At 40.0% G+C, this 12,554-nt stretch overlaps 1 protein-coding gene across 8 annotated transcripts in view; it reads right to left on the minus strand.

Annotated features, from left to right (window-relative positions):
- The window catches only part of b3gntl1 (UDP-GlcNAc:betaGal beta-1,3-N-acetylglucosaminyltransferase-like 1), a 392,999-nt gene that overhangs the window by 343,920 nt on the left and 36,525 nt on the right, over positions 1-12,554 (minus strand). For 6 of the 8 annotated variants that reach the window (XR_011354723.1, XR_011354721.1, XR_011354724.1 and 3 more), the window contains one exon: positions 1,771-1,866. Coding sequence is in view for 1 of the 8 variants with exons in the window: in XM_069929539.1 (XP_069785640.1) it covers positions 1,771-1,866 (96 nt within the window). In the remaining 7 variants the exon portion in view is untranslated. Of the gene's footprint in view, positions 1-1,770; positions 1,867-2,701; positions 2,871-4,338; positions 4,381-12,554 lie in introns of those variants that run through there. The other 2 variants (XR_011354729.1, XR_011354726.1) reach the window with 2 other exon arrangements.

Raw genomic sequence — 12,554 nt, forward strand, 5'->3', positions numbered from 1 at the left:
CTGTCCCTTTTCTCTTCAGTCCCAGAACCATTGAGCTCCCCCACCCTATTTTCTGGTGTGCCCTCCCTCCTTATCCACTGTTACCTGTGGGACTGTGCTCCTCCCCCTGCACCCCTAACCATTCTAATCAGGTTCCATTTTGCTGTCATACTTGAAGGGCTCAAACCCAAAACTTTGGTTATGCATCTTTATTTTTGCAAGATACTCTGTTTGACCTGCTGAGCTTTTCCAGCATTGTTTTTTTACATTATACCAAGTTTGCAGTTCTGTTGAGAGCCACCAGTTAGCTACAGTGCAGAACAGATTCAGTACTTGTGCATCCAAGAATATCAAGGCAGAATGACAGATATTTACTCTTTTCTTGATGCCCAAACCACAGTTCGAGAAGAGTAGCACTTCCTCACATATGCCCTCGACTGCCTAGCAACTAAAAACCCAAGCACAGCAAAGTTATTCTCTGAAGGCGCTATGGAAGCCACACAACATAGCAAGCTTTCTCAAGTGCATCACAGGATGAAATCCCAGATTTCAAGCCTGATCAGGATTGCAGTAGTTACTGCTATCAATGCATCACTTGTTCCTCCTGGTTCATGAAAAAGAAAATCATGCACAAAGAGAATGAGAAGCAGCCAATAATGGTGGTAATAAAGGGGCCTTCCATTCACAGAAGCAGCTTCAGGTCTTTTCAGTATACAAAAGTGCTGGAGAAACTCAGCAGGTAAAGATTCAGGCCCCAAAGCCTTCTTCAGTTATTGAATTCTTCAATTCTGTCTTTACCAAGCCTGATTTTAAAGACCGAAGTTGTATAAAAGAACCAAACAATGTATGCAGGTTAAAAATAGGCATCTGCAGCAGATAACAGAGATAAAGACTTCAATGAATTCTCAAAATACTTCCAAGTATCCTGACCAATAGTTAAGTTGGAAGATAAGAGATGAATCATGTCATCATGTGTCTAAATGATGATAAATGTAGACAAACAATGGGTCATGGGTGTACAAGGCCGCTAGCTTGACTCAGAGCTGGATGTGGCCATTTTAAAACTGCTTCCAATCCACCCAAAACCCTCCCATAATGAAGGAAAAGGTGGGAGAAAGTGGCAGGCTTATAAAGCAGCCAAAAATGGTGAATCCAATTGCATCAATTCATACTCCCATCACATGAATGCAACATGCCATCTGACAAAACATGCTGCCCCTAACATTCTTGAATTAATGATTTCATTTGTTTGAAGCAATGTACGGGGAATAAATATGCTTGCACAAATTTTTTGTTGGAGTGATGCTGTATAGCAGCCATTCTCAACAGGGGTCCCTGGAAGCCACATTTAAGGGTGGCCATGGACTGAAATCATAAAATATTTCTTTTTTTTTCAAAATGTAGTTGGTGATAGAGAAGTTTGGAATCAACCAACTAAACTTGACTGTTTCATGGGGAAGGGGGCCCATAAATGCTAAGGGGTTGTGCCAAACCACTAAAGTATGATCCTTGGCAGCTTTGCAAGGACAAAGGCTTCCCGAATTCCTGAAGGTGGCATCAGGTAAGACTGGGATAAATACAAATTCAGCTGGATACTTCTGTTGCGTTTCAAAACCAACTCCAGGAATTCCAAAGTGGTCAGAAGAATAATGACAACTTCAATGTGGTTCCCACCAGCATAATCAACCTGGTAGTAGTTGATAGGTTCTTGTGCCAGTGACTTGCAGACCTCCTACATAACAAGAGAGATGGTATTATGTACTCAAGTTAAAAAGAGAAAATCAGTCCTACCTGAGTAAGCAGTTGTTCCTGTGTCAAGCCATTAATCCAACGTGTATATCGCACTGTTGAGCCCTCTGGTTCTCTGTTAACTTGACAACCAATTATCTAGGGTAGAAATAAAATGTAATTTTCTCAAGGTTTTCTTAAAAATAAAAAAAATGTAAAAATATACTGAGAGCCTGAAATTTAATTACTTAAAACAACTATACCAAAGAGAAACTAAACCAGTTCTGTTACACTGCCTGTCCAGTTAAGAATGGGCAGTAACTCCTTCCACTAAACACTGGGAAGACTGGAGCTTCATTCTCCACCTCAAGATCGAGCTCCTATGCAGTGGCTGCATTCCTGATCTTACATTTAACTCTGCCAGTGACCACCTTGGTGTGTCATTAGACCTGGAGACGAGGTGTCCACAGATCTGCTTCAGCATCTGTCTGAACTTCCACCTCCTGAGCATGGACCTGCCACTGCTATCTCCTGCTGAAATGTCCAACCCTGAATTTGTAATTTCCAGATTTGCCTCACTTCCCATAGGTTTAATTAGTCTGCTGACTGTTCTCAAGCACAGCACAGCTTGCGCTCCCATGTTAACCATCTGAGGCTGGCAATGCCTCAGATTTAAAATTTCCTCGCTTGGTCTCAAGCCTCTCCATTTTTTTTTAATTAAAATTTAGACATATAGTATGGTAACAGGCCATTTCGGCCCACAAGTTCGTGCCGCCAATTTATACCCCATTAACCTACACCCCAGGTAGGTTCTTGAATGGTGGGAGGAAACCGGAGCCCCCAGGGAAACCCATGCAGCCTTGGGGAGAACATACAAATTCACTACAGAGCAGGATTCGAACCCCTAATGCTGGTGCTGTAAAGATGTTGCGCCAGCCATGGCTTGCTCCTCCACATTAACGTTAAATCTCCCAACCCAAAAGATTTTCTGTACCTCCTTCATTCTTCTAATTTATGCATCCCTCATTCCAATTGCTTTGCCAATTGCTCCTGTGCGTTCAGTGATCTGAATTCAGGAATAGCTCCAACACACTCCATTCGGTGCAGAAATTGCAGTTAAGATACTTGCTGGATCACTGATACGACTCAACAGAAGAGCATGTTCAAACTACATTGTACCCACTGTATCACATACTATCTCAACTGAAAAATGAGATGTTCTCAACAGTTTGAAAAACAGTGCAAAACAATCTGAAGTCAATGTCATCAGTTCAAGTGAGCCATTTCAACCCTGTTTTTCATGAACAAATTCTTACTTTCCCTTGTGGTTAATTTTATTACTGAAACATAATCTATAACAAAAATAATTAAAAAAGGAAACCTTCAGCTTCTGTTTCTTTTTGAAAAAAAAACAGAACTTAATGTTGATGCAAAAAAAATTCAATAATATGACCTCTGCAGTTAATCGGACAGTTTTCAACTTGGCACAAGAAGCCTTTTAGGACATGGGAGAATCAAAACAGAATTGTACTGAATTCAATAATAAAAGCAACATGATCAGGAGGTATTAATAATAATTTGACTTCTTTTGATCAGCGCACAACTACAAACCTGCTTTTAATCTTCTATGGATCCAAAGTAAAATTAATTGTATGACCAGGCTTTCTTCTACATTTGATTTTCAGGTCAAGTAGAATCAATATTTTTACACAATGAGAAGATCTTGCAAGCTCAGTAAGGAGGTACGGTAAATAAACTTAAATTCACTTGATGAATATTTGTTGCAATTAGGTTTTAATTGTAAATTGACTTAATTATAAATGACATGTTTCCTCTTTAGGAAGAAAATAATTTTGCCTCAGTTTGAATATTGTTACCGAGGTGTTGATGCAAGCACACTTAGTTTTTCTTTGTTTCAGACTTTTGATGCACAAAGCATTTTTTTTTTTTAAGATGGAAATGTCTTCGGACATGTCTCACTTTTTAAAAAAAAACACATCGAGAACCTAGCACTGAAATTCAAAATTGCATAATTATGCTTGGACATCCACACTGATTGGCCATTTATAGCGCAAAGATTAAAATGCTTTGTGAATGCCACCAGATCAATTTGGATTTCAGTCCTGTTGTCACAGCAGGCAGGCCATATTGTCACTGAACCTGCTCATTAGGCCAGCTTCAACTTATTACTCTTCCACTTTCCTCTTCCTTTGTGGTTCCACAGTTAAAAGCTTCTGTTATAAAGATACAAATCACACTGAAATGCATTAGTCACTGCAAGAGGTACGTATTATGTGGTGCTGGGTGTTTTAACCAGTGTGCAACCATCTTTTATTTTAAATCCCCAGTCAGCGGTTAAACTTGCTTGTAATTTATTCTACCCAGTCGCAACAATGCAGCAAGTACAGTGACCACTACTAAATATGGAGCTCATGTGACACAAACATGCTCTGACTAGATCTTAGCTTGGAAGATCACATTAAAGCTACGTCACCCACAAACAGGGCAAGCTTAAACACATGGACAATGGTAACAGATGACAGTCACATGAAGCAACTCTCAACTGAACTCTGAAAGAAATAATTATTGAATGATCTTGTAAAAGATGTACAAGAGGTACAAGAATCTTACCACTGCAGAGTAAGCACAGATGTAAACTGGAGTCGATGTCTGGTGTTGAGATCAGGAAGTACTTTGCTTTTCACCAAGTGTTTGAAGCTGTATGGACTTCTGGGTGTCACAGTCAAAGGATATTATTTGGCAGGCAGTTAGTTTGAGGGGTCCTTACCACAACCCCCACGCCACCCCCAACTTCATGTCTGTTGGCAAGTTTTTTAAAAAATGCTGAGAGTGTAAACTTTATGGAATTTCAGAGACGAACCCCCCAAAGGGATCATCTCTAACAGCAGATGTGCAGTCAGGTAGATTAAATTGATGATGTATACAAGCAGAATGCTAACAATAAAGGAGATGGAATGGCAAAGATTTTGGATGGGGCAAAATAAAAACAAGTGTGCAAATGTGTTACTGCTGTACAGGAGCAGTGACAGGGTCAAATCTAGGACAAACAGGCAGCAGAGCGATGATACTACGACCATGAAAGCACACCAATGACTTTCTATGAAACCACCAGTATCTACCCCCCACTCCCCCTTGGAGAATAATGTCACATCCCTGAGGTCTATCACTTTTTGCAGATGCACCACAGGTGGTTTCCTGCCCACACACATCACAGCCTAATATAGGAACTGCACTATCCAAGACAGCCAGAAACAGCAGGGATGTGAACATAGCTCAGGCCTTCATACAAACCAACCTCCCTCCCGTGAACTTCATTCACACCTCCTGCTGTCTTGGGAAAGCTGCTTGAATATTAAAGGACCCATCCTTCCCCAATCATATTCTCTCCTCCCATTTCCATTGAGCAAAACATGTGCCTGTACTTGAAAATACAAATCTCCACATTCAAGGACAATTTCCTTTCTGCTGTCAAAAAGACCTCTCATTGGGAAAAATTGATACCCGTGCACTTTTAACTGTACTGTTTTCTATCACTATCCCTACACCCTGCCCTTTTGTTTCATTGCACTACCGGTTGTACAATTACACTACTTGCTTGACTTGCTTGGGCAGCACACAAAGAGCTTTTCACTGCATCTCAGTACATGTGTCAAAAAGCAATTCAATCCATCTGCACTTCCAGAAGTCACTCTTGAGGGCTAAAGTACATGGGAATTTATAAGCTGGGGACAAGACTGAAGGAGTCACATTGACAAGCCTGAGAAATAGCAACAGTCCACTCATTGCTTCAGTCCTCCTCCAACCCATCAAGATCATGACTCAACGACATAGACACTCTTTTCTAACATTGATCCCAGATTCCCTGATTCCCTTAATGTCCAGAAACCTATTGACCCAGTTTTTCAATAAACAATGACAAGCCTCCACATCCTTCCAACGGACAAAATTCTAAAATGTTCCCACCCTCCTAATAAAGACGTTTCTCCCTAGTTTACCCAAAGCAGCCTATCCCTTTCTCTGAAACCATGCCCTTGGTTTCTGGATTGCTCAACCTGGAGATCCACCTACCCTGAATATCATTCTTCTAAATTCTAGACAATACAGTCTATTATCGCCTCTCATCCAGCAATACTACTATCTCAGGAACCAATCTTTGTAACAAGCACATAGTTTCTTTAGGTCAGGACACCAAAATTATACATTACTCTTGGTGGAGTTTCACCAAATACTTATTACTTTACAACAAGATTTCCTTACCCCTCAATTCAAACCCTCTCAATAAATTCTAACATGCCATTTGCCTCTATTCACTCACTGCACCTCATCGCCAATCTTCATAATTTGTGTCAACTGCAGCGTCCCTATAAACATCAAAACTACCCAATGATTCAAAGACCATTTTTCTGTTGCATGCAGTAACCGTTGTGTATTTTATTGGTCACTTATGATATGGAAATTGCATGCATGTGACATCAGGTAATAGCTTCGTATTGTGGGACATAGTAGAACATTTTAGATTAAATAAAGAACACAAAGGATAAACCACGTCTCGCGCAAGTGTCTTCTACGGTGGGAGGAATATACAACAACTTAGAGGCTACTTTTCCTGATAGCAAGATCAAAGATGAATGACTCCTTGGATCTGAAGACAGTGGCAGTCTCGTTAGCCTAAAACGAGACCACCAACATACTTTGGAGGCTAGTTATTATGTGTGCATCTGTATATTCAGACTCTGCCAAGTTCATGGTCACATCTTTAATAGTAACTCATGTTCCTTTTCATCCTCCATAATATTTAATCAAATGAATCTGCAGATATCTCTTGGTCAAATTCCACAGCTAAAGTTACCGAATGTCAATTTTCTCTCCATTGTGACCACAAAGCTAAAATTATGCATACAGTGGAGTTCAAGTTAACAACAATGAAACATAATTTAAAACATGTTTGAAAGAAGCAGAGGTCAGCATGCACCAAACTGAGATATGTATATTTACACTTTGTTTTCCTGTGAAAGACTCTTCAAAATGTGCCAAAATAAATAGGTCGTAGTCTCTGTATCAATTTTGTTCATTCCTGCCAAAGGAATTCGTGCTCGTGTTCAGCTTCAAGTACAACTCAATGTTTGAATAAGAATCTCCTAAAGTTCATTGCAATAGAGAAATATATATGACTTGCATCAGACAAGATAGGATGATGTTCAGGCCGGAGGGAGCAGGATTTGGATTTCCCACTGAAAATGTTCCAAAATGCATTTTGTTTTTGGATAAATTATTGCACCATGTGTAACACTACATTTCTGTGGGCAATTCAGCAAATGTAAACTTGCACTTGACTGACAAAATTCCAAGTATTAAAGATTGATCTAGAAAATACAGCAAATAAATGTATGTGTTAATGCAGGATGCTGTCTTACACCACCCCCAATCCTTCCCCCCCACCAACCGCCTGCCCCAAGTGGACGAGTTAAAGATCAGAAGATTGTTTAAAAAGCAGAAAGGATGGAATCTCTGGATTGCTTCCAATGGCACAAGCGTGAATAATGAGACAGACAAATTCCTGACTGAAGGAATGATACAGAGGAATAGTCTTTAGGTTCTTGGATCATTTGGAACATATGTGGGGAAGATGGCACCTGCACCAGAGTGATGTGTGCACCTGAACCAGATGGAACCATCTGATCAGGGAGGTTTCCTAATGCTGTTGAGGAAAGGGTTGAACTGTGTTGGCAGAGGGAAGAGGCTCAAAATTAAATGTTCAGGTGGGAAGGGACAGTCACTAGGAAGAGAAAATGTTCAATAAACAGAGCATGAGGGTAATCAAAGCTAAAATGCATCTATTTTAATGAAAAGAGTAACTATTAAGGTAGATTAACTCGGAGCTTTAATTAGCACATGGGGCAATGATACTGTGGCCATCACTGACAAATGGTTGAAGGACAGGCAGGACTGGCAACTATATTCGAGGCTGCAGAACCTTCAGTCGAAACAGTGGTTACGAGGAAGTGACACTGCACTGTTTGACAAGGAATGCATTACTTCACTATTGAGGGAGGACATCTTGGAAGATTCAAATAACGCTATAGAGAGCAGCACCTCATTTCACCCCAACCAGTGGTTCTCAACCTTTTTGTTTCCACTCACATGTCACCTTAATTAATTGCTACATTACAATTATAACTAGATTTCATAAGCACTTTGTTAACGGTCTTCCTTATATCCATGAAAGCACAGAAGTGGGAATTGTTCACATAATTTCAATGCCATCTAAAACTCCTAAGCAAATGCAGCAAGATCTAGATGGTATGCCACCACGGCATGATAAATGGCAAGAGTATAAATATCTTGACATTTAATTGCATTACAATTGTGGTGTCCACCTGTATTAACAAATTGGACATTACCAATGACCAGAAATCAATTAGAAAAACCATACAGATATTGTGGTTGAAAGAGGAGACCAGAGGTCAGGCATCCTGACATCTCAAAGCCTTTCAGCAAGGAACAAGACTGAACATTAATGGAATATTCTGCTTGGATAAGTACTGCTTCAACAATACTCAAGATCACTGATGTAATCCAGGACAAGGCAGTGCAATTGACTGGAACCAAACCACCACCTCGACACATTTTCTTCACCACAACATACTGTGGCTCCATTGGATGTGTTACGTCGCAGACCTGCAGCAATAGAAATTCACCAAGGCAGTGTTATATTTTTTTTATTTTTAAACACTATATTTATTAGTTATTACTAATAATATATTGGTCAAATCAAAAACGTGTGTGTGCCTGTGTATTACCCAAACCATTACAGCTTGGGTATAATTCTGGAAAGTCAGTCCAAAATTCAGTCTAAGAAATCCATTGCTAAAACACAAATTTTGAACAGAAGGAGGTGGGAGAGACAGAGTGACTGATTTTGCTGAAAACTCACAATCGCCGTCGAATTTCTTCCAGAGAAATGGCCTGTCACACTGACTGTTGACACAACTCCTCCTTTCCTTGCCTAGGGGGAAATTGAAACATGCGACTTCCACAACCCATGTACAGATCAATCAAAGCGTCCTTTCCTTCGGTCACGGTTCAATAATTCCCGACAGGGAGAATCAGCTGAATTGTCCATTATCACATGGAGTCATTATTGACCACTGGACAATAAAATGTTTGTTTCTTCAGTGTTCCACACGCAGGACTCTCTTGTCACCTGTGTCCCAGGGAAAAGCACCTAATGTCCTTTCTCCTCTCCAACTTTGGGTACAGCCTGTACTAGCTCTTGCCACCCAATCTCCCCAAGGCTGTACTCGCCCTTAAAGTGATACTCACACTAAATGAAATGGGAGCTGGTAATAGGTGTCACTGACAAGGGTAATGCAGTGACTCTGACAGTACCTGCACCACCAAGGAGAGGAGCTATAGATATTTGGGATGACCAGTACTTGTGCACTCCTATTACAAAACGCGTGCTATTTTCATCAGGAGATACATCAATTATCCTTCATTTTCATTGTGTCTAAATCCTGGAACTCCCAGCTGACCAGCACTCTCCAGTATTTTCACCACAAGTCATTGTGCGAAATGATACAACACAGAAACAGGCCCCTTGGCTCACCATGTCTATACCAATCACTCTTGCCCATCTACACAAATCTCACTTGTCCACATTAGGATCAAGTCCTAAAGACTGCAATAGTTCATGGTGGTGTCTTAAGAGCATTTGGGGGGAATGGGCAATATATTTTGGCCTTGCAACTTCTTGAAAACAAAATTAAGCCAAGCGATGTGCAGAATGCTGAAAGCTGCATAATCTTATAAGTCAAACTGGAGCCATACAACTCTAGTAAAACTAAAAATATGACCCAATAAACTCTCGTTGCTGCTGCATTTCACTGGAATGTTGAATTAAGGTCTTTCTGAAACTCACAGCAGTAAATGCACTTTTAAACCAAACAAGAACAACTGCCTCTTGAAGCAAAATAACTCTCAACTTTTTGGATTCCCTTTAATATACAGGCTCAAGCCTGAAACAGCAGCTTAACCGTCGAAAGAATAAAAATCTAATAATTAGCTTCCTTTACTTCAGAGAAAAAATTCTTGACATCCAGTGGTGATTTTGTGTAACCATGGTAAGGCGCTAGTGCTACAAGCAGCTTGCCAGCCAATTTCCCACACTTGTCTCAAATTTACATTCAATACAAAGTGGCACCTGGAACATTGGCTTCTGTCACGGGTGGACGATGCAGAAAAATTGATGCTCAAGGCAAGCAGTCTTGTGGTATCAGTGGGAGAAATCGCCGTTACAATTCACACACTTTACGTCAGTAGTATGACCATCCATTTTCCATTATAATCTCTTAACTCCTGATGTAGTCTCTCAACGCAAAACTTCGACCATCCCTCTGCCTCCCTCGATGCTGCTGGATCTGCTGAGTTCCTCCAGCAGTTATTTTGGCTCCACACTCCAGTCCATGTCCAAATAACTATTTTTTAACATTAAAAAATGCTTCATAAATGAAGCATGTCTGCTTTGACTCAATCGGTAACACAATCCCATTTCAGAGATTTGAGTACCAAGATCTCAGGAGATACATTTCCACAGCAATGAAGGTGTGCCACACAATTACAGGTATCATCTTCGTTTGAGACTTTAAACCACAGTCTCTTCCGTCAAGTTGTAATATTTCCCAAGGCACGTCTATTCCTTACGCCATCTTGCCCCTCAGTCAAAATCACAAAAACAGATCTAGTGATTAACAGTATTTGCAGAAGCTTGCCGTTTTAAATTGGATTGCTCATTTTTGACGTAACATTTGCCACAAAAGGTATTTACAAGATGTAAAGTGACCAGAGATCTCCTAAAGGGAATGTGAATGAGGCTGTAAAACAGTCAATAGTTTTTTTTTCTTTTTAAAAAAAGCAGAAGCTGTGAATCTGAAATTAAATAAAAGAACACAATGTTGGAAACTCAGCAGGTCCCCAGCATTTGGAAAGAGAAACAGTTAATGCACGAAGGGTCCAAGACCTGAAGCATCAACTACTTTTAAATCAGAAAACAGACCAAAAGTGATAAGACTAGTCAGGTAAAAGGTTAAGGTAAAAAAATAAATAAATTTAATTATTGTCAAGAAATGTAGCATACATGAAATTCTTTAACTTTTGTCTACCGAAAGGCAGGCTGAGAGTTGCCACTTTATTTAGTGCCTCCCCTACTGTAGAATCCTACAGCACCTGGTGTTCTTAGCTGGTCTCTCCTCCAGTACTGACCAGTCCTGTGCCTGCTTAGCTTCCGACATCAGACAATCCCAGGCGTATTCAGGCTATTTTACGTGATGCCCACTTAGTAACTAACTACACTACATCCACCGTACCATTCAAGGACATAATGGTTTCTGTAATAGTTCACGGGTCCTTCGTGCTGCCCTCTTTGAGGAGCTCGAACCAGTTGTCAGCCCTGAACCACCATTTATCTTTCTCTCTTACACAGATCTCTACCTTTTATGAATAATTTGTTTGTTGCTTCTATCCATTTTACTGCATCCTTCCTTTGGCACTGGGTTATTTTCCACATCTCCAGTACTCATTATCATGTTTCCCTAGAGGGAGGTTTCCGGCCAGATAAGGTAAAGACAATATTTTTTAAATTGTTCAGTTATTTTTGACAATGCTTTACTGGTCAAAACACAGAACAAGTATAAATATAACAGTGATTCCAACTCTAATTTCTACTGACAAGGACAATATTTTTGAACATAATTTTAATGAAAGGACAAGTTTCCAATACTATCTATTCAAAGGATTGGTGAGAATGCTGTTTCAGGATTGGTAGAATCAAGTCACTAAAATTGCTTTATTATCTTGATAAATGTCTGGTCGATGCAGCCTTATTGACGTTTCAGCTCCATGGTGATAATGGTTTTAACAGCAGTGATATCTGAATCTATATTTATTAGAAAAGGAGAACTTAGAATTGCTCTGGGGTTTCCCTCCATTTCAAAAGAGAACAATTCATCAAAAATTGTAACCTTCAAAAGGAAGTTACACTTCTGCACCTCAAATATCTCAGTCAGAAAACAGCTATGAGCCCAGAGACAAAATACCACCTCAATTTTCCTTGGGGAGATTCCTCAAAGAGCAGTCAAATGCATATTTGACTGAGCAAGGAGTTTCTTGCAATCTATGCAAGGAGTGGCAACACATTACTACGAGAAATTGAATTATCTGGTCATTTTTCTGAGAATCAGAACACTTGCAACACAGAAACATCACAGTTACACTGGTTGAGAGGCAGCTACCCAGAATGTTTGCACCTTCCAGCTCTGAGTTCATAACCAGTAGGTTATTAGCTCTTCAATCTATTTAAGCATTAATTTATATTTGACATGGTGAAGGTTTCCATTTAAACCATCTTTTCAGGAAGTGGGTTCCAGATCCGCAGCATCCTTGGTAGGAAATTTCTCCTCCAATCTGTCTGCCAGTTACTTTGACCTAACTTTTGACTCCAAGGTCCTTCCTATTGATGAGATGCATGTTTATGCTGATGGATATAATGTAAAGATGCACCAAAATTCTTGCTTGCTGTAGCCACACAGGTAATTAAATTTCCCCACACTCCTGTTTCAAAGAAAATATTCCCATGCTAACTAACCTTTCCTCAAAGTTAATTTTTTTTGAGTTACATCAACTAATGATATACTTCAAGGCAAACCAATCTGCCATCCTTGCCTAGACTCACTTGCACTCAACCTCAGACCCACCAATTACCTCCTAGGTTCAAAGGCAATTAGGGATAAAATGTTGTTCCTGTCACCAATGTCCTCACCCTATTTTTT

This window comes from Narcine bancroftii, chromosome 3 (assembly GCF_036971445.1).
Source record: "Narcine bancroftii isolate sNarBan1 chromosome 3, sNarBan1.hap1, whole genome shotgun sequence".
Lineage (NCBI taxonomy): Eukaryota > Metazoa > Chordata > Chondrichthyes > Torpediniformes > Narcinidae > Narcine > Narcine bancroftii.